The 23,702-nt window shown below is 38.0% G+C and overlaps 1 protein-coding gene across 3 annotated transcripts; it reads right to left on the bottom strand.

The window, feature by feature from the left end:
- Positions 1-1,569: 1,569 nt before the first annotated feature.
- LOC115766910 (glutamate--cysteine ligase) lies at positions 1,570-22,627 on the bottom strand. 3 transcript variants are annotated; one of them, XM_030710988.1, is made up of 5 exons: positions 22,470-22,627; positions 4,023-4,649; positions 2,855-3,960; positions 1,899-2,080; positions 1,570-1,834 (listed from the first exon to the last, which is right to left on the bottom strand). In XM_030710988.1, the coding sequence occupies exons 2-5, from the start codon at positions 4,645-4,647 to the stop codon at positions 1,651-1,653; spliced, it is 2,097 nt and encodes a 698-aa protein (XP_030566848.1). In that variant the 5' UTR covers positions 4,648-4,649; positions 22,470-22,627; the 3' UTR covers positions 1,570-1,650. The 3 variants fall into 3 exon arrangements, with proteins under 3 accessions (XP_030566848.1, XP_030566847.1, XP_030566849.1); XM_030710987.1 differs by lacking the exon at positions 22,470-22,627 and adding an exon at positions 9,592-9,692; XM_030710989.1 differs by lacking the exon at positions 22,470-22,627 and adding an exon at positions 4,865-4,928.
- Between the last annotated feature and the right edge of the window lie 1,075 nt (positions 22,628-23,702).

Here is a 23,702-nt window from a genome sequence, read left to right as displayed (position 1 = left end):
AATGTTGTTTTTTTTTTTTTTCATTATGTTCGTATATAAATTTGATTTGCTTTCATAAGTACTATATTTGTAAGTGTTTTTTTTTAAGAACAACGTTTTTTATTTATTTTTTTTTATATATAAATATCTTCTTTTTTTTGCACAACAAATTCGCGTAGAATCAAGCTTCAACAATAGTTTTTTTTTTTTTTTTTTTCAACTTGTTTTATTTATAATTTTTTATTTATTTTTATTTTGCCTGGCTTGCGGTCACAATAACTGCTTTAATAATATGCTCATAGTAATAATAATAATAGCAATAATAATAATAATAATAGCAATAATAATAATAATAATAGTGTTCGTGATACAATTACACACAGACATTAATAAATAATAATAGCACAAGTTTCTCTCTCGTTCTTTTTTTTTTTGTTGTTTGTTTTTATCAAATACATGTAAAAACTTAATAACATTGGGCCACAGTTTGTAAAATGAATGAAGGAAAAAAAACCGAAACAATATAAAAAAATATGTTAACAAAAAAGAAAATAAAAATAAAACTTGTTTTTCACTTTGAAGAAAGAAAATAAAGAAAAAAAATTAAATAAAATAAAAAAACAACTTGTTTTTTACTTTGAACTATTCCGTTTAGGTATTTTTTTTTTTTGTTTAACTTTTTTTAAATTTTTTTTTTTTATTATTTTGTTTTTTTTTTTGATTGCGTCATGTGGAACGGCACTTGGTTGAGATTTTGCTAACTGCGCCCAGCATGGTTGGGCGTGTGTGTGGCATGTGTGTGTGGCATGTGTGTGTGGCATGTGTGTGTGGCACTTGCGGCACGTGCGGGGCTTGCAACAACTTCAAGCACTTGCGGCCATATCATAGTAATAATAATACAAACATACGTATGCATATATACATACATATATATATATATATATAAATCTATAGTTACAATAAAAAAATTGATTTAAAAAAACATAAAAAATATATATATATATTTTAAGCATTAAAGTAGCCAGATCGAGTTGTTATATTTTGAGTTTGTTTCGTTTATTGACAAAGGAAAACCCACTCAACATGCCACGGCTGCTGCTCGATGGCCAGCCAGCCAGGGGGGGGGGGGGGGGGGGGGGCGTGGCAATGCCCTGCCCCATGTCGCCTTGCCCACCTGCCACGTGCTGCTGTTGCTCAAATTAGAAATTGTTAGAATTATGCTACACAAAAACAAATATTAATATTGATAGATTTTGCAACGCCCCATTTCGAAACGAACTAGAAGCGATGCACATTGCCCGGCGTTGCACGCGCACAGCTCTCACTCTCTCTCTCGCTCTCTCGTTTGCCTGTGTTGCAGCCAGGACTGGGCCTGGTCTGCGCTGATCCCCTGCAGCTGTAAGCCTTGCCACGGGCTCAGCCACACAATATATATATAAATATATATAGATATATGAATATAAATATATATATATATATATATATATATGTATATATATATATATATAGATATATGTATATGTAATGTATGTTGAATTGCTTTCATTTTTGCTGCTGCTGCTTTTGTTGTTGTTTTTGTCGTTTTTTGTTTTGCTTTTGTTTTATAGTTGTTGTTGTTGTTGTTGTGTGTGTGTGTGCGCGAGTGTGTGTGCTTGAGCTATATCAGCGCAATCATTTGTCCTCACAGCAGCCAGTCTTGGCCAGCTGCTTCTGGAGTGCGGGCGGAATGAAATCTTTCGTCTTGGAATGATTGCCCTGGCCAAGCAGCGCCGGCTCCACATGCTTGCCCTCCTGTATGCGCTGTATGCACTTGAGCAGATCATAGTTAATCCGCTCGCTAACCACCGAATCTTTTCTGTAATACCAAACACATGTATATAAAGATATTTATCTATAAGTTTTTGGTTTTGAGCACTCACTTGTAGTCCGGATGGCTGAGCACCTGCTCGCGTATCCAGGTGGCCGTTGTGATCAGCTCGCCGGCGGCGCGCTTCTGTATGAAGCGCAGATACTGTTCAATGGTGCAGTGCGTGTCCGTGTCCACCTCCATGGACTGCAGATAGCTGCGTATTAGCGGCACCAGGCCAGGAAATACACCAGGCTGCAAGTGGGTTAAATGCAAAACTATTATTTGTGGTGTCTGCATATTCAAAATGTATTAGAATATAGCTCTCTCCAAGCTTCATATGCTCTTCCATTTAAATCTTTCATTTACATAGAAGCACAGCCTCAAAATGACATTTATTTTGATTTTCTTCTTTTTTTTTAACGTACATAGGGGTATTCCCCTAACAATTCTCTTGCAGCTGTTAAATTTAGACCACTGTTAAGCCAAACTAACAGCGCGCTGTTATTTTTACCAGCTATAGCTGAGCTAACAGCACTTTAACATTCAATATGTTAAGCAATATGCCAAGCAGTGCACTGCTTGTCTTAAGCAGTTAACCAATTTTATCTTGTGCCCGGTAAGTTAACGCCTACTTTTAAATTGTATTTAATGGGTTATCTAAATGTTAGGGAATTGCAGCAAAAACTTGGTTGATTCCAGAAATTAACAATACTTTTTTTTTAAGTTACCATCAACATTCAAATGTTTGACTATGTCGTTTTAAGTAAACGAATTTCTTTTAATATATTTTTAAAAGACGAAATCTAATTTCGCTTGGTTTAAATTAATTGATAACATGTTCGTCGAAAACAATGATCTAAATCTATACTCCACAGTTTTGTCACCTTGATTTATGTGCAGATATTTATCAGCATTTGTTTTAATGTTCCTACTAAATGTACCATTGACTTGCAATGTTAACATTGCATTTAGCAGGCAATGTCCACTAACATGAGCTTTAACAGGAACATGAGAGAGTGAACTTACCTTGCCATTGAAGATCTCATTGATGGTCAGCAGCTGGAACAGCTCGTTCTCCTCATCATCCGTATCGGTGTGATCGCTGTCGGCACCGTTTTGAGTGTGTGTGCCATTGGCGTTGACATTACCATTGCCATTGAGTCCAATGCCATGTCCGTTCAGCTTGGCGGCGCCATTGTAGAGGGGTGGCTCAGCATTACCGGCCTCATCGCTGCTGCTGCTGCCATTTGTGGCGCTCGAGGTGCCATTGAGCTGGACACAGGCGGCGCGCTGTTCCGTCGACTTGGACGATTTGCGGAACCAGAATTTCTCCTTGCGGCACGCGTCACGCTTCTGGGCCGTCTGCATATTCTCGTCGACCTTGCTGATGGGCGTTAGGAAATTGAGCTGATACGATAAGATGACACGCGTGAGCAGCACCACAAAACAGACAATGGCCGCATTCTCGAAGTCCGAGATTTGCGCCTCGCACGGACGAAACTCGACACGCCAGCCAATCGAGCTATTCGGTGGCGGCGGCTTGAAGCGCATCGTTTGCCAATTTGTCGATTGAATGTTCTCAAAATGATCGGTATCCTCTTTGTCATTCTGATGGACCTTCTCGCTGAACAGGGAGACGGTGTCCCTGATGAACAGATGGGCCACATGCTGGGCCAACAGATGATCGATCCCGCCCTCGATTAAACGCTTGTAAACCTCCTCATCGTACGTGAGCTTCACATCATTGTATTTGGCGCCCTCCGGTGACAGATACGAATCGATGGAATCGTAACGCGACTTGGCAATATGAAATTTGCTATTTGTTAGCGGCTCAAGGCCGCGCTCCTCCAATGTGCGGCAATCCACCGATGAGCTGATCACATTCCAGCGGCAATCCGATTCGGTAAGATAGCCACGATAAACCGGCGAGGCGGCGGTCAATGCCAACATGATCGGGCAGAGCGGCGCCAGTTGATCGTAAAGACGACGTGCCTCCGTTATGTTGCACGCCTGAAAGGTCAACTGGAGGCAGCAACAGCCCATGCCAAAGCCCATGGCATCCAGCAGCACAACATCCGGCTCACCGGGCGGTGCACCCTCGACGGGCAGCTTTGTGTTCACATCCTTGAAGACTGCAAACGTTAAAGGTAGAGCATTAGCTATCATTATATAATAATTGTATATAGCTATTTACCCTTCAGCTTGATGGAGACCTTCTCGCCGCGTCGCATGCGTATGTTGCGCGTAAGCGTCTTGAAGCGTGGATGGCCCGGAAAGATGGCCTCGTCCGGAAAGTAGAGGGAACGCGCAGCGCTAAGCGGATCCTCGGGCCGGGGCTGATACAATGGATACGTAAAATTTGGCGCACCAAGACGTGGAAAATTTGTAATGGACATCACACACTCATCGCTGGCCAGCAGCTCGGTGACCTCTTCGCGACGATAGCGCATATTCGCCTCGACCAGATTGAAGTGGGCCATAAGGCCGCCAAATGGCTTGCCCGGCGTGCCCTCGATCATGTAGGCGCCGTATTCGGGACGCCACAAGGATTTCACGCCCTTCGGATCGGCCAGTTCCTTTTCATTGAGCTTCGCCAGCAGATCCTTGGCCTTGAGTGCGACACGTGCCACCTTTTGGTCATCATCGAACTTGACAATTATATATTCGACCTCATCGCCCCATTTGAGTATATCGCCCTGGCGATCCTTGAGTCTGTGATACAGATTTATGAACTGATTGATGCCATGCTCCCGTACATGATTTGCCAGTTTTTTGGTCTCCTCCCAGGAGAGTGGGTTGCCCTCGCTTAATAGGCCCATTGCTGCAAGTGAAGAGAGTGAGAGTCAGATACAGTTAGAGACAAAAATATATATATATAGAGAGAGAGAGAGGAAGAGTGAAAGGAGCAAGGCGAGAGACAGAGTTAAAGAGAGAGAGGGAGACAGATAAAGAGACACAGAGAGAGAGAGAGAGAGAGAGAGTTCGAAAGAGAGAGTGAGAGAGAGTGAGTATCTGTTCTATTAGAGAGTTTGTCACATTTAAGATATCTTTGGAATTTTGAATTTCTAAATAAAATGTTAGCCTTCGGCTGACTTTCAATTGATCAGCTACTCTACAATCCCAACTGTATCTATATATATATGTATATATGTATATATATATTCCTGGTCAAGAAACTCTTTGATTGAGTGCCAAAATAATCTTTGAACCAATTAAACACAATACACATTTCAAGATTCAAATCGTATGCAATATAATTGAAACCATATCAAGAGCCCCACAAATCGCGTCAAAATAGCTAATCGGCCAGATAACTGCCAGATGATGATAGCCCGTGTCCATGTCCATGTCCGCGAAACCCGGCACAGCAACAGCAGCAAAAACCCCAAATGCCAACAGTATCTATGCCAGCTAATTCCACAGTGAATATATCGCCATAGACCTGAGAAAGTTAAACTCAATGCAATGAAAATCGCATAGAAGGGCGAAGGTAAGCTCAATGCAATGAAAATCGCATAGAAGGGCGAACTGAAACTTAGTGCAATGAAAATCGCATAGAAGGGCAAAATTAAGGTAAAAAAAGAACACAAATTAAATCAATTGAGGCAGCATTTGGTATAAAAGAAAAACTTTGCTCAACTTTAAAGTGTGCCCATATCATATCAAAGATTTATATATGTTATAAAATTCGCTGACATATTCTACATACATCTATTTAATTGTATAGTCAAGTGGTTTTCCCAAGCCTCACGCGATTTTTGATTTCCGACGGATCTTACGCTTATTGTTATATAAAAATTATGAAGAAAAAAAGTAATATCGTCTAGCCGCGATTAGATGTATTTCTGCTGTATTTATAGCTATAAGCAAGGAGGCTACGAAATTTACAACATTTCGATTGAATTAATTGATGAGCACAACGAACAAAAGAAATGGCAAATCGATAATGCGCACCTTACCCTGACCATACGCCCCCCCCCCCCCCCCCCCCCCCCTTTTAAACGCGCCCTGACACACACACACATGGACACACACGCACATACACAGTACAAACCTTTGTAATAAAAAACAAAATTAATCAAATTATTGATAAGACAAATTATAACAGTGCATAGGTAGTTTTTATATGTATACATAAAAATAATATATATATTTATATGTATATATGTATATATATATTAATATTTTATTGTGCCCCGAGCCCCATTGAAAATGTTTAAGTAGGGCATATTGGTTTTGTGCTAACGTATGTAACAGGCAAGAATAGGTCTCTATATCTGATCAGATCGACGAGCTGAGTCTAAAACTACATAAGCTACAGACTTCAAATGTATTCATATATATTCATCCAAGCTATACGCGAAACGAGTTTATCAACTTTCTTACGATATCTTCGCCCTTTTTTATAATATCGATAAATATCGATTTTGAGACTCGAGGCTTAATAAGGCTAGATATGCTAAACTTCTTAGGTGTGTTCTCAACGCCATAAGTGGAACGAGCTGGTGCATATTTTGTTCGATAGTTTCGCTCATTTTCATAATATCGATAAATATCGATTTCGTGAGCAAAACTCGAAGCTTATTAAAGCTAGGTACGTCAAACTTGGTCGACAGGTTCTCGAAACCAAAATTGAAGTGAGTTTATCTCCTTTATTTCGATATCTACGCTCCTTTTTATAATATCGATATTTATCGATATTTATCGATTTTGGGAAAAGGTTTTTTAAGGCCGACCACAAAGATTATTAAAGCTAGATACGCCAAACTTGGTAGCTAGCTTCTAGTAGCATTAAGCGGCATGAATATATCTACGTTAATTTTTGTAATATCGATTAGTTTACCTTTACCTTTACTTGCGAGCCTGGCGCTTTGGCATATGAACACAGTTGACTGTCATATTTAAGCCCTGCAAAATGCCATGAGAATCGGACTTGAAGCAGTTCAGCTTTATCTAGCTCGGTGTTAGGTGTAGGGCATCTTTCAGTCGTGCACTACCGACTGGAGCACTCTTACTTGTTTGTTTATGGCCACAATTGTGCGCAATGTGTCTGTATTTTATTTTGGTACTCAAAGAGTTGTTGTTGCTGCTGCTGCTGCTGCTGCTGTGCGGCACTTGACTTTAGTTGATTGAATCATGCACTCAAATGGGTATTTGCCAAACACCCAAACACCCGCTGCCCACCTGCCACCCCTTCACCCCTACGCACTTGTCACACAGCGAGCCGCGGGGTGGTCCCGCTGACACACTTGTTGTGCGCAGATTTATGGCCAATTCAACTGGCAATATTAACAAGAAAGACAAAGCCGCCAAACGGGGCAAGCACCGAACTTTGTATACCCTAACAAGCAAAACGTTATGCAATGAAAATCGCATAGAAGGGCCTTAACCAAATCGTGTCTCAGAAGAAAGGGGCTTAGCTTGACCCAAGTTTCACAAAGGAAACGTCGTCGGTTAGTTCATTTTAATCCAATATATACATAATATATATATATTATATATGAAAGGCATATTGAAAGATTGTATTTGTGGATTTGTGACTTGGGATAAGTATTAAAACCTAAATAGAAACCAGTTTGTTTTTATATTAATTACCTTCAAACGAGCCCTAAGTCCAATTATTGCAATAAAGAAAAGTCGTTTGAAAAAAAAAAATTGTCGTAATAATATTTGGTTCGAGGTCAAGTCGAAATAATAACAAAAAATAAATTTGTATACTTCCATTGCCTAATTTTATTATGTTTTTCAGTTTTTTTTTTTCGATCCGACCTCGAGACAGGCCGCATTAAAGTCTCAAGCCGTAAGGTTGTTTATAAAAAAACTATTTTATTTAGTTGAATATTTGCAAGCCCAAGTCCAAGTCTGTGAAACATACTAAGACCAACAACTGTTGAGTGGGGTCAGGATAGATATTCTTTTGTGCACAAGATATAGAAATTCGTATGGTACGGCATAGTCCAGTATGGTAGTAGAGTATAGCAATTCGAATTGGATAATTTTGACATATATATGTGCCTGAAAGAAGCTATACCAAGTCTCATCGTTGTCTCCCAAGTGAGAGACTAGTTACGTTAGACTGGCGCATAAATAGGGGAATAAATGTGTGGAAGAAATATGTCTATAAAAACTTTGCAGTTATCTCTGCTAAATGACTGTGACTAGGGTATTGAGATCAATGTGCGGCACTTTTTGATGAGAAGATAAAAAGATAAAGAAGATTAAAGACAGTTCACAAATATTTGGTTCACATTTCTATACAAGGTCAAACAAAGGATTCTGCCAAAAGAACTCAGTTATAGATTTTGAATTCAGTTGAGATATTGTTGAAAAAGAGAAGAGTACTTCGATTCGGCTAAAGAGCCATATGAGAGCATGCGAGACTAGATGACAAATAGATATAAGCCCGATTATCAGCTCGGCTTACACATTTGATGGCCTAATTGTAATGCCCGCCGGTTAGGGTATCGGAAAACAAGAACAAAAAAAAAAAGGAAAAAACGTGACTGCGACTATAATTGCAATTGCAATTGCAATTGAAATTGAAACCGAAACCCAAATACCGAATCGAAAAGAATTCAAAAGACTGAATTGTTGTGCTCGCAAATGATTTACAGTCTATTAGGAAATAGAAAAATCGTTCGCTTGTGACAACAATTTCAGTTTCCAGCCGAACTCGTGGCAAAGACAACAATTTTGTTAACACCGACTGAAATACTCTATTGCAATAGGATAATGCATGTAAGCGAGTCTTTTTGTGAAAGTTATTTGGTTTAAATAGTTGCTGTACTTGCTCGAGATATCTGAATAGGGAAAATGTTTTCCATACTCGACCTTTTCTCCTTTTAGAACTATTTGATTTAATGGATTGATTCTGAGAGGCATTCGATCTTATACTTCCTTCTGCCTTAAGAACAATTTGATTAAATAGATCGACTCGAAAGGGTTTTTGTTTGTTTGTTAAGAGCTTGGTTAAGCTTGGTAAATGCCAATATCTAGAATTAGAATTCTGCTAGATCATTCCTATGGCAGCTATATAAAGTAATGACAGTTGTATGATATAGTTGTCCGATCTGAACATTTACGAGTTATGTATCTGCATTAGCAAGACGAAGCTAGCCAAAGTTTCAAGAATGACAGACTCTTTGGCATGAAATACACAGAAGCAGAGATCTATAACGGCCAGGCAGCTGATATTGATCAGGAATATATATATATATACTTCAAGGGGTTACCAATTTGTTATACCATCTAGCAGAGCCTGGTCAAGTTCTTAATTAATTATGCATATGTTAAACTCCGCGCAAATACACAACAGATCAGCTTGGATATATACTATATATACTATTTCGATATATACTATATATATATATATATATGAAGCTGGCAAAACTTAACAATTTGTCAGCCTTACGAGTTGTCAGTCACATATGAAATATCTTGGCTCCGAACACTTGTAATCATTGAGATTTCGCATTGATATTGATTCATTATTCAAATGCATTTCGTAATGCACGCGATCGATTATCAGTTGATAATCATCTAGTTTTATGAATAAAACAATTATTGAATCTTATTTGAATGGCACATTGTATGGCAGAAATGTCGTAACTGAGTTGGGCATAGTTCATTGTTATCACATAAAACCGACTCGAAGCCCGCAATCAACTAAATTACACGATATGCGTTTAATTATATTCAATGTTCACTCTCACAGATATAAAAAAATAAAAATAAAAAATAAAAAACTGTGAAAATGAATATACCTTCAGGTTCGTCGCAGTTAATTAACACGTTTCAATTCAAATACTAAGGATACACTCGGTTTTCAGTTGCGCCCCCTTGAGGCACGGCCCAACTAGAACTTGATCGCTTCACGGCCAAACGACGACTAAATATACCCGCGGCCAGACTCCAGCTTATTATGCAGCGGATATGGACGACGCTCGGCCAACGGACAGCCTGTTCGTATCATGAGTCGAAACGGGCGATCCATCGATCCGTATCGATCGTACCGCCGTTGCCGTTGATGACGACGAGCCGCTGACAACAACAACAAAAACAACAGCAAAAACGACACACAAGAATACCTCGCCGGGGGAAAACTGTGTACACGGAGCCACCGTGGGGCAAACCACGCAAAAACTAGGCGAACTCCATTTGATTTGTTTAAGCTATCATTAATAGCAATAATACAATATCTATTCAAATAGTTTGCACCAAAATGTTGACTCGATTTGTGCTTGCAAATAGAAACTTCGTTTAAGAGATATAGTCAACCGATCTGAGCGATTCCGGCATATAGACGAGCCTATTCATGGGAATACTTTTAAAACTGAGCGACACGGCTGTTGATACCAACAAATACCTATATACATATATATATATATGTATATAGATATACTTAGGATATAGTCTTTCGATCTGGCAGATTTCGACATATATACTATATCCATTGAAAGACTTGCCTATGCTTAGTTTCATAGCAATAGTCTTACAACTGAGAGACACAGCTGTTCATACTGATCACGAATATAGATATATATACTTAGGATATAGTCATCCGATTTGACCGATTCTGACATATACACACACATACTTGCAATAGCAAGACGAGCCAGACAATATTTTTAAAACTAAGAGACAACTGTTTGAACCGATCAAGAATCTATATATATATACTTATGACATCGGAAATTTCTTCCTCAATTCCAATATATATACTATTTTCCCAAAAGGCAGTTAAAATGGCAAACTAATTGCAATCATCCATTTTTTAATGGAATAGAATTCAAACCATATAAATATATATTCTCCGCTACAAGGTGGCAACACTGCACATTTATCTTCAAGTCAAATATTTAGCAGCTAGATATGGAAAAAACTTTGGCAAAATCTCCCTGAAAACATTGATAACACACAACATTTGAATTGCAGGCAAATGTTTTATGCTTGCAACGAAAAAATTAAGTTGGTAACACGGTCCGCAGGGAAGTTTTGCCCATTTGGGGTCTCTCATATCTGTGCAGGAGCGGATGTCGCCGTGTTTGGGACCCGGTCGGAAGGCGGGGTAGCGTATTGTGGCACTCGAAACTATTGATTGCCATTATAATTATTTGGACTATGTAATTTATTATGCATATTTAATACCATGCGCAAATAAAAATACTTTGTCTAGAGCACAATATTTTTTGTATTTTTTTATTAAATATTTTTTTTTTTTTTTATTATAGATTTCAATTGTTTGATTTGGGCGGCATTTTGATTTATTACACTATAAAGATTATAATTAGACGGTGTCGTAATTTGATAGACCATAACTAATGCCCAGTAGCTACATACAAATAGGTATTATACGAGGGCAGATCAAATCATATATTCCATTTAATTAGATCGTATATTAAATAAAAAAGATTTCGCCTCGCTTATCAAACATTTTAAGTATTGGAGATTTGGGGCAGAAGTCAACAAGAAAACTTTTGAGTTGATTGTGATTGTGATTAGGAAAAATTGAATAAACTTCTAGCAGGTGGCAACACTGCACATTTATCTTCAAGTCAAATATTTACCAATTAAATAAACTACAAAAAAAAAAGTGAGACATAGTTAAGCTGTCCGTTTGAAGCCATTTAGATATATGATTCTGCTGTTAGGTGGCAACACTGCAAATTTATCTTCAAGACAAATATTTACCAGCTAGATAAACGACAACGCTCAACGGGCCGATAAGCTAATCATAGCATGTTAAAGTGCTTGTTAGGTACGTGCCAAGGTTTACCAACAAATATTGAATTTGACATATAATTCTCTTCGTTCAGCCCTCGCATTTCTAATAAATATATATATATAAAATACTAGTTGACGCATTGTAAATCTCATCGAAATCAGCTCAAGCTGAATTATTTAAAGCGGAAAGAAAATACAAATATGAATGTACTTTGATGCCGTCTTAGTTTTACCAGAATATCAGTTGAAGTAGCACTTAAATAAATTGAATCAAGAATGCGAACAATAACATCTATCGAGGGGCGGGCGCTGGCCGAAGGTGATTATTGGTGACTGGTAGCCGTTGGCCAGTTGGCCAGTTGGATGGGTGGATGGGTGGGTGTTTGGGTGGTTGGGTGGTATGTGGTGTGGGCAGTGCGCTGTGTGGAGTGGAGATATTGGGAACTGTTACTTTGTTTGTTTTAGCATCGAAAAAGGTGATCCGATTACTGTTCTTGGTACAAACAGTCGAACAGCTGTCAGATTGCGTTTACAATTGAGTACATTATGCATCAGACGAAGTTCTATATAAGATCGAAATCGTATAATTCCGTGGTTCTGGCTCAGCCGCAGCCGCAGCCGCAGCTGTGGCTAATTATAACTAAAAATTCCAAACACACACACACACACACAGATAGCCGCAGAGTGTTGTAATTAGTTGAAACCTGTCATGAGCTGTTAATGTTATCCAAAATCGACTTTAAAACCAACAATTAACGACTAATTGGATGGTCGAAGTTCATATAATGTGACCATGGAGGGCAAGAAGCGACACTGGCTCTAATACTAAAGATCATGGAGGTAAGTCGCACTCACAGATATACATATAGATAAGGACATAGATATAGATATGATATCATAATTTGGCCAGGCCATGTGTAACATATAAAAGAAGACATCTCCGAGATTATAGGGTATGCATAAAATTTTGATCAACAGCCGAGTGGAAACTTTGCATAAGCTCTTCTTTCTGTTGAAGTACCCATATCGAAGACAAGATCAGATCGGATCCCTACAACATAGAGCTGCCACCCATTGAAAATTGATAAAAAAGGGTATACTGTTTTTGTGGCAATATATGTAACAGGCACTAGAAAGCATCTCCGACCCCATAAAGTATATATATTCTTGATCAGCATCAACAGTCGAGTCGATCTAGCCATGTTCGTCTGTCTGTCAGACTGTCTGTCCGTATGTCTGAACGCAAGGATCTCAGAACCTATAAGAGCTAGAGACTTAAATCGCAGCACGAGTTTGCTTCCGATAATCGATAGCTTGCCCCATTTTCAAGAAATCGATAAATATCGATATCGAAATCCGGTTTATTGAGCAAATCTCGAAGATATTAAGAGCTAGAGTCTCCAATCTTGACAAGTAGCTTCCAGAATAGTATACAAATGTCAGGTATCTTTCATTTTAAATCTTTCGTCAATGCAAGTTTAGTTTTCTTCATTGAGCGTCTAGATATGTTGGTATAGCTCAGCATTTACATAGTTCAGTATACGACACACTTATCTGCAAGACTGCATATGAGCAGAAGTGTATTTAATCTTCGGTGTGTCGAGGTTGAGACAATCAGGCCGTGGAGAGCATGCTCATTTATATTAAGACCTTTCAACTAATTAGAACAAAATGGGATAAAGAGAAAACTTATGAACCACAACGTGAAATGCTGAGCAAAACTTTTATCTCTTTGATGAATTCGGGTAAAAATAATGTGTTAAATATTAAAAGCAAATCTGAATAATATACAAATTGAATATATTGACAAAGAAATAAGAAATCAAAGTAATTACACATGAAAGGAAAAAGCTCGCATGACTGTTTAATCATTTCAAGTGTTTTGGACTCGGTTGACGATTACGTCAATTTCTTTACATTTCTCACTCTTCAGCTGATATTTGTATATATGTACATAATTAAGGGTAATTAGATAGAAAAGAATACCAAAAGGAGGTAAATATATTTAAAGGGTTGACAACAAAGTTAAAGAAATGAAAAAAAAAACCAACAGGTAAAAGTTCTACAGCAGGTCGTGACTGACTGGAAGATACCCTATGCCCAGGGCAGAGCTGACATTGCAAAGACTTTCATTCATATCGCTTCGGTATTTATTGTCCGATTTAAATCAGGTCAAAAGTCCAAGTTCCGCGATATAACCCGACAATTGGAGCTTACCTACAAAGTTCACTCTACCTAGTCTTTACACTTGCGATACATGGATATTCCGAATCGATATTTATCGATAAATAACTCAAAAACGATAAACTTATGCTACGTAGAATATGATATAGTCAACTCTCTTCATTGTGATCAAAAATCGAAAGTCTGGCTGTCTACCCTCTGTCAGCAAACTAATCGACCCGCTTTGCCACTATTCACTGTGTGCAGGGTATAAGGAGAAGTTGAAAAAACCCACTCGAAAGACAGAGTTATCAATTGAAGTGCTCAAAGAATTCAGTACCTGTCAATCAAGAGTTGCTTCTATTTCCTTCTGATTAGGGCAACAGGCGAGTGGACTATTTATAAAGATTATTATATTAAAGACATACATATATATACATATATACACTTGAATTGATTTCCTTTAAAGCTAAACACAAAGAACACAAATAAATCAGCGCTTGGCACTCCAAAATTGTGCAGGAACCATTTCTGATTGTTTTTTTTTCCCTTAACTTTGAACTCAACTCAAGGTATGGGCTTCCCGAAAGGTAAACTTTCCTGCGTAAAGTCCTTGGCATTCAATTTTGTTCTGCGCCATAAACTTTTATTGTTGTGCTCTTTATCACATGTGCCGAGCGCATACGTTAGGTACTTTGGAAACATTGTTGGAAAGCCAAAAGAAAAACTAGTAAGAGGTTCTAGTCGGGCGCTCCCGACTAGGCGATACCCTGAACCCTCTTCTTTCAACATCAAATGCATATATATATTCTATTTTAGAAGCTATATGTCAAGTTTGGTGACTCTAGCTCTTGTTATTTACCAAAATTGCCCAAAAAACAGGATATCGATATCGATTTTTATCGATTGCTTGGAAACGGAGCAAGTTATCGATTATCGGAAACAAACTCGATCTGCGCACCTACATCTAAAATTTCAAGTCTCTAGCTCTTATAGGTTCTGAGATCCTTGCGTTCATACATACGGACGGACAGACGGACGGACAGACAGACGGACATGGCTACATCGACTCGGCTATTGTTGCTGATCAAGAATATATATACTTTATGGGGTAGGAGATGCTTCCTTCTGCCTGTTACATACATTTGGATTTTGCACAAACACAATATACCCTTATACCCATTTTAAATGGATTCAGGGTATAAAAAAAAAAAACAAATAAAAATTAGATAGCGTGGGTCGTATGGAGTGCTTGTAGGTCAAATGTTTAGATAAGAGTCGCTGTAAGTGGACCCGTTAATAGTTTTTTTTTTTTTTTTGTTTTGCATAGCTCGACGTCTACTCATCGAGTCAATTAGTTATTCAAGCTGTGTGGCTGTGAATCAATTACAGCTATCTAAGCTACATGCAGCGTTCGTAGCTGGCGTTTTTTTTTTGTTTTTCTCGCGATTTGTAAGCAATTTTTATTTGATTTGAACCGGCGACTGCTCGCTAGCTGGCTCAACGCTAGGCACATTTGCTCAGCTTTCCGAGTGTCGCTCTCTTCAGCAATGCCCCATACTCGACCCACTTTTGTAGAGCTGCGGACAAACTCTTCTTCTAGCTATTTAATAGATGTTCGTTTATTTATATAAATTCTCAGGTATCTGTATTAGGCACACCGTTAACCTGACCAACGCAATTTATATTGTTTTGCGTGGGGGACGGGGGAAAAAAAAAACGTTAAAATACTGCAAAGTCATTTAAGAGAAATACCACAGAGTGTGTCTGTGTGTGTGTGTGTGCGGTGTGTGTGTACTTTAGTGGAAACTATAAAAATAACCTAAGCCATGTGTGTGTGTAAGCATGATTCACGTTTGCGCACGGCTTGAATTTCGCTAATTGCTTTCGACTCTTTGTTTTCGCAATACCATTAAATGGATAAGAAGGTAGTCATAAAATGAAACAGTTCTATGAAATAGACCACAAGTGCGTACATAAGGCAGCTGACGAGTCTTCAATTGAAAGCAGACCAAAGAATATTCTATTTTTATGCCTGCAAGGCAAATGTTCGAGTCCCTAAGATAAATATCTTTTGCTTTTCTTTTTACCAGCATCAAGAGCTGAGTCTGCCATTCTGTGCTCAAAAGCTTGCCACAGATCTCGTCTAGATTTTGCAAATCGTATCGATTCACTATATTATATAGATATATATATATATATATATCTTCAACAAGCTCAGCAATCATTTGATTATTCTCCCAACATATCTGAGCCCAAGCTAAAATACCTTATGACTAGGGTAAGAATCGATTGGATTCGTTTTTAATGTTCGGCTTGATTTAATGATGCTTTTGCTTATTAAATTACACAATTAAATAAATAATAAAAATAGGATTTATTCATCTTGAAATTATTCATGTACATGCACGTTATATACTTGACATGTCTGAACTTTCTATAAAAGTCATTTGATAACAAGCCTAATTTTCTTATAAATCCATAGCTTGCAAATGAATTACAACAAATTACCAACGGATTAAGTATTAGATACATTACAAATATATGAAATAGTATTAATTCGTGTATCGTGTACAGGGTATCCCTTAGTTGAGAGCCTTTTAACAAACATATTTCCATATGTTTTATTGTTAAATTTGGGTAATATCTCAAAGAAAAAACAAGCTATGATAAGCCGCAATTGATAAGCGACTGTTGTAAAATCAAAGGGGCTTGTGGGAGAGTGGAGAGTGAAGAGGGGATAGGGGGGGAACTGACAGGTTAAAGGTGTGTTTGCGTGTGCTTCGTTTGATAAGAAGCAAAGATAAATATTGATGAAGAGCAGATGAAGAGCATTTGCAGCGCAGCTTATTGTCAGTTGACATTCACGAAGCCCAAGCGGCGTATACGTAATGTACAAAGTCGCGAATCAAATGCGGAAAGAGGCAAATGCCTAAGAGAAACATTGAAAAGCAACAACAGCAGCAACAACAGCAACAATAGGAACAACAATGATGGCAATTTTCAGGGCCAAACAATGCAGGCACATGAAATAGAAAACATACAAAGTCGACCGACAGATACAAAGATACAAATGTATCTAAATGTATGTCTACATATTTGTGCATGCATATATATGTATGTATGTATCCAGTTAGGTTTATCTGCAACGGAATGTAAACAAACTGTGTTTGCCGTATTGTAATAGGCAATAGGAAATTGCAGTCGTTGCACTTGAAATAATTGCACGCCATACAAGATTACGACAGATTACGTATACGACGCATAAGCCGGGCAAAAATTACGAATCTAAGCAAATAAATAAAACTAAAGAACTACGAAGAGGAGAACGGAAGGAGCACACAAACAATTTGCGACGTAATTGAAATCTATGAGCCCGTACAAAGCGAGTCAGAGAGAGAGAGAGAGGGAGAGAGAGAGAGAGAGAGAACGCGAGCGAGCGAGAGTGAGCGAGAGCAGAGGCTATTGTTGCATAGATAAGTCGTGTGTGGGGCCCCAACAGTTGAATACTAGACACGCGGTTGCACAATCTCATACAAACATACACAATATATATATATGTATGTGTGTGTGTGTGTGTGTGCACATACGTTTGTATACGTGCATTTGTGTTCATTTGTGAATATGCAACTCAGAATTTGGCAGCTGTCAATAGAGAAATATTCACTGTTACATAGACACATATATGAAAACTATTTGCTCTAATTGTCTGATGTACAGATTGACAGACTGACTGATCGAGTGACTGTTTGATTGACTGACTGATGAACTGACTGACTGACTGATTGACTAACTGACAATCTGACTGATTAAGTGACTGATTGGCTGAATGGCTGATTGCGTGACTAAATAACTGATTGAATGACCGATGGACTGACTGACTGATTGATTTCCTGATTGACTGACTTAATGGCTGATTGACTGACTTAATGTCTGATTGACTGACTGATTGACTGACTTAAAGACTGATTGACTGACTTAATAACTGATTGACTGACTTATTGTCTGATTGATTGACTGATTGACTGACTTAATGTCTGATTGCCTGACTAAATAACCGATTGACTGACTTAATGACTGATTGACTGACTTAATGACTGATTGACTGACTTAATGTCTGATTGACTGACTTAATGGCTGATTGCCTGACTAAATAACCGATTGACTGACTGATTGACTGACTTAATGGCTGACTAAATAACCGATTGACTGACTGATTGACTGACTTAATGACTGATTGACTGACTTAATGTCTGATTGACTGACTTAATGTCTGATTGACTGACTGATTGACTGACTTAATGACTGATTGACTGACTTAATAACTGATTGACTGACTTATTGTCTGATTGATTGACTGATTGACTGACTTAATGTCTGATTGCCTGACTAAATAACCGATTGACTGACTTAATGACTGATTGACTGACTTAATGACTGATTGACTGACTTAATGTCTGATTGACTGACTTAATGGCTGATTGCCTGACTAAATAACCGATTGACTGACTGATTGACTGACTTAATGACTGATTGACTGACTTAATGTCTGATTGACTGACTGATTGACTGACTTAATGTCTGATTGACTGTCAACGCTCAGTTCCAGCCAGTTATAAGCGAATATAGGCGTAAGTTGAAACTATATGTCTCAAACTTTATATAAAAAAAGAATGGATCTGCTTAAGCATGTGTTATATCATATTATTGCCCAAGCCCACGGTCTTTGGTGGAAAATGGAGGGATATTCCTCAAAAGTCTTGAGTCAAACAGCTGAGACTGATAAATGGTCGGCTAAAAGATGGCAAAACAGATTGGAATTCCATTGAATGCAATCAGAATTATTATTAACGTTCATTTAGCATTTGCTTATCGAGGCATTTCAAATAACAAAACATATTGAGTTATCTAGAATTTAATTTCGTTTTGTTTTCTTTTGTTTCTATGTGAAAATTTTATTTGTCTAAGCACAAACAGAATCCGCATAAATGACAGCCACACGTGTTAGCCCCAGTTTTTTCATCTTTTCGTGTTTTTTATTTTGTTTTTATTTATTTTGTTTCGTGTAGTCTTATTAATAACTACAAGAATCGAACCTGATATCGAATTGTTGAAAGCACTTGTGCAAATGCAAATGACGATGAAACTTCAATATAATATTTATATAATACATTTTTAATTTTGTTTCACAAAATTTGTTTAAACAGGTTTTCATTAGTAATACGCAGATGGGCTCTACGAGCGAGTGCACTGACCAGCAGATACCCTATATTTGTGTTTATTATTGTGAAATCTTTTTCACTTTTAAAGCTGGATTTGGCGACATTTCCTTTTGCTAATCGGAAATAATTTCACATTCTTTTGTGAAAATGATTTCACATTTTGATGTGGATTTGAGAAATACTTAAACATTTTGTTGTGGATATGTGAACTAATTTCACATTTTGAAGTGGATCTTGGCAATAATTTCACATTTTGAAGTGGATCTTGGAAATAAATTCACATTTTGTAGTGGATTTTGTTTGAGTATTTTTCTATAAGTTGCAAAATATGCTATTTTTTTTAATTATCAATTGTTTATCAATTTTTAATTGGTTTTGTTTTTTTGTACATTTAATAAATAAATTTAGGCTAAGAAATTGAATTTTTTTATTGTGTTATCCTATCTAAGAACATTCACAAAAGCTACAGGGTATCAAAATGTGATTTGTGCAATGATGGTTGTTCTTTTGTTGTTGTTGTACTTTAATCATTTATCTAGTCAATTGCGTAAAGGAAGCGTGCAAATAATTAAAGCACTCCAAAACTAAACATCAGCTCTGACAATGACGCACTGCAAAATAATTGCAAAACACTTTTGTCATCATCATTAGCACGATGATCATCATCATTATAATGACGGTAATGATGATGACGCACTTGAGCAGATATTTATCTAAAATTTGTTAAGTATTTATGATTGTCAATTAAGCAACAGAAGCTGAACTGAGCTCAAAAATTGAAAGCGAATTAGTTTGTTGAAAGCCGAGAAAATAAAAGTTTGCTTCAGTAGGATGTGCACGACTGGCAGTTACCCTGTTGTCTTCAATACAAATACAATAGGAAATTGCTTCCGAATATCTTCGGAGTTTATTGTCCGATCTTCTTCAAATTTGAAATGACAGGAATGTTGACATTCCTGCTAGCACCTAAAAGCTCTAGATCTAGAGTAAACCTTATCGAGACGGAAATAGACTCCATTTGAATCTTAGATACATGCATATTAAGTAAACATTCTACCCTTTCGAGACCTTTGTCGTTATTCATGACCTTTAAAAGTGTCAACATATCGAACTACATTTCATGTCGCTGTCAAACTTTTGCACATAAAAACAAAAAATATTTTAAGAAAACGAAAAAAATAAGTAAAATTAGCACAAAGCAAATATTGCAACTTTTCGCATCAGTTCAGAAATGTATTTCCTCGCGACGATGCCTTCGGGGGGAGGGGGGGTTACTGTTAGATCTTGATGATAATGAATGATAAGACGTAAATATGTCCAAGTGTGGCTCGTCTTATCTAAAAACTGGCTAAATGTATTTACAACGCAGCTCAAATACGCTCAAATATTTGACAAGATAATTTAGCCTTTTATGGCTTTATGAGCACATACATTACCTCTAGAATTTCGGTTTGAGCCAATGCCCGACTTTCGAGTTTCGGTTCGGATTCGAACCAAAATTCTGGCTCACGTCCGATAAATAGATATGTATATGCGCATCAAGAGATGTATATCTAGATCTTAAGTAGATATATGTTTTACAGAATTATCTTATAATGTGTGAAATCTGTTGAAATACATATTCCCTGCTTAGAAGCGCCTATTTCGTGAAGAAGTTAATAGTTCTTCTTCTTGAATGATATTCTTATATAAAGTTTAGAGTTCTTCTTCTTGAAATGTATTCTTTTATAACGTTTACAGTTCTTCTTCTTGAATTATGCACTTTAAACAAACAGTTTTCAGTTAATATGAATTTCATCATATATTATCTGCATTTTTTTTATTCATAATTCGCGAACCTTCCTAGCTGTAGGTTATTTCATGTGTATTTTCGTTATATCCAATTTCTAATCTATTTTATTTAGCTATTCAAAGAAAATTGACCAAAAAAGAGCTAAATTAGCTATGTCAGCATTAGATCCACAACAAGTTGGCTATAAAATAGCTAAATGTGCAACACTGATAAAGTATGTATTTCATCACATCTTCATAGGGAATTTGCAATTCGAGAAACTTCCGTAATTTTGTGTGTTCCCCTGTTCCACTCTTCTGTTGCCCCTCCCCCGATTTGTTGTTTCTGCGTCGTCATTTGACATTGCGATTAGCCCAAAGGAAGGCGGCGTCAAGCACCCGGGGGTCATTGAGGCTCAGTTTCATGAGTTAATAAATGACAAGGTCGACTATTGCACACAATAGATAAACAAACACAATAAACAGTTATCTATGTGGGTTTTACGGTAACTGCGATAAACAATACACACGGCACATGGCATGATTCCGATAGCAATCGATCGTGTCTATGCGTACATAACTGTCATGTGCGAGGCCAAATGCAAGCACGGTCGTGTCGTGTCGTGTCGTATCGTGTCGTATTGTGTCGTGTCGTGTCATGCCCTATTGTGAGTCATGGCGCGTTGGCCATATCTGCTGATTCACGATGATGTTTGGGAGTCTATGGACAGCATGATATGCTAATTCTCAAATTTGCCAGTGCTTGCTGTTGTTGTTCGGTTATCTTTAGTTTGGTGTTGTTCTTGTTGTTGTCTTGTGGTGAAATTGCAGCCCATGTGGGAAGCACACACATACATACATAGAAAACAGATACCAACCAATACATGCGTGCGTTCGTGTGTGCGTGTATGTGTGCTGATCTCTCTCCCTCTCACGCTCTCTCTCTTTCTCTCTCTCGGCGCTTAACTCTCAATTTTGCGAGTGCCTTGAACTTCACAGCTTCCATGGACCCTCCCGCAGACCCGCAATCCACAAGCTTGGACTTAAACCCGTTTAAAATGTATTGTACTTTTTGTTTATCACACGCGACTTGTGCATGAGTAATGCGGCAGTGACGTCACAGCAGCCGTAGCATATGCATATTGATTTTTTTTTTGCTTTTGGTTTGCTAAGCTCGTTCTCAGCTAATTGGTGATCAGATATATAAAAAGTTGCGCTGTTCTCAACGCAAACAAGTTGCCGATTTTGGCATGTGAATGACTTCACAGAAATGTGACATGCAATAAATCGCGTATGATATGCAGGCACACATACATGCATACACATATGCATATATGTATATGCTGTGATAAGTTTCTAAGTTGATTAAAATATCAAATTAGAAGCTTCCAGGCCAAATGCTCAAGGCCACTGCTGTTCCAGTCCAATTGGACAGTGTGTAAGCCGTACGCCACAGTCAAACACATACGCACATACCCATCGGCATGCACATAAATTTGTATGGAAAGCGAATGTCAAGGTTATGCACGGCCTGGAACTGGACAGCGGCAAAGGCAACAACAAAACGCGCTACTTAAACAACAAAACTAATTGTCATGTAATTACGAGCCAAAAAATCAATAAAAAAAAAAAAAAAAAAACGACCCAAACCCACTTGTAGAGACTGAAATTACGCACTTATTCAAATAATGAACACATTATACACACATGCATGCGCGCATGCATAGTAGAAGTAGCTAGTTTGAATTACGGCAAACACTTACCGGTAAATGCTGTAGAACAATGATAAAAGCAACAAACGCGTGCGCTCCAATCAGAATTATTCGGCTTCTTGTTGGATGCTGCTCAGCTGTTGCTCTCGGCGTTTGGATTATATGAAGAGAGAGAGAGAGAGAGAGGATGCCTAGCGGCGGCGACGGCTGCACAAGCAAAAATGACCTGTTTGTTGTTGGTGCTGCTGCCCTCGCTCTTACTGTCTGCGCTGCTGGCGCTGTCTCTTTTGCTCGCTCTCGCTGACGCTGTCTCTGTGTGCCGTGTGTTTGTGTGTGTGTGTGTGTCTGTGTGTGACCGCGTGCTGATGTTTTTCACACACGTTTTGATTCTGATTTCGAATGCCGATTCAGAATTTATTTTTGTTGTTGTTGTTGTTGGTTGTGTAACCAAACGACAAACTCAACTGACCAACGTCAATTTAACGAACTTCTCTTTAGTTTTTCCGATTTTTTCGCTGCTCTTGCTGTAGTTGTTGCTGCAGCTGTTGTTTTTGTAATTTGCACTTCTGTTTGTGTTCTTGTGTGGTTTATTTTAGTTGATTGTTTTGCCACGATTTCACAATATGCTTAATAAACAAAAGAAATTCATATACATATAGATTTAGTATCATCTAAGTTGAATGTGTGTGCGTGTGTGTGCATGAAAACAACAAAATGTGCAGGCCGCGTGTTTTTTTTTTGTTTTTTCTTCTATTTTTTTTTGTTTTTGTATTTGCTTACTATGTAACTGCCGTTACAGCTGCAACGTCAACGCTGGCGGCGATTTGTAATATTTATTAATAATAGACGCTGTTTGCACCAAAAAGCAACACACATACATGTGCACACTTAAGAACAACAACATAAATGTGCGGCTGGGCCTTTCAAGACTTTTTTTTTAATATCGCATATGTACGTGCATGCACATGTACGTATGTGTGTGTGTGTGCGAGTTGTTCTAATTAGAAGACGCTGCTGCTTGGTGTGTGTGTGCGTGTGTGTTTTAATGAGTGTGGGTGCGCTGGCGATCCAATTGCTTACGGCTTATAGTTCGCTTTTCCGATCCGATGTCTGTTTTGCCGCCACCAACAATTTCACAATTCCACAAAAATGCACACACTGTTATTAACTCGAAATTTCACTTGAAACTCAATTTTGAACGGCGGCAATAACGATTCTGTTTGTGCTATATAAATAGTTGTTAACTTCTAATTGCCAGCGTGAGAACGACAGCGCTATTTAACA

Source organism: Drosophila novamexicana, unplaced genomic scaffold (assembly GCF_003285875.2).
Source record: "Drosophila novamexicana strain 15010-1031.04,08,12 unplaced genomic scaffold, DnovRS2.1 tig00001270-arrow-arrow-pilon, whole genome shotgun sequence".
NCBI classification, from domain to species: Eukaryota; Metazoa; Arthropoda; class Insecta; order Diptera; family Drosophilidae; genus Drosophila; species Drosophila novamexicana.
The sequence above is the reverse complement of the archived record's forward strand: the minus strand, read 5'-3'. Positions and strand labels throughout refer to the sequence as shown.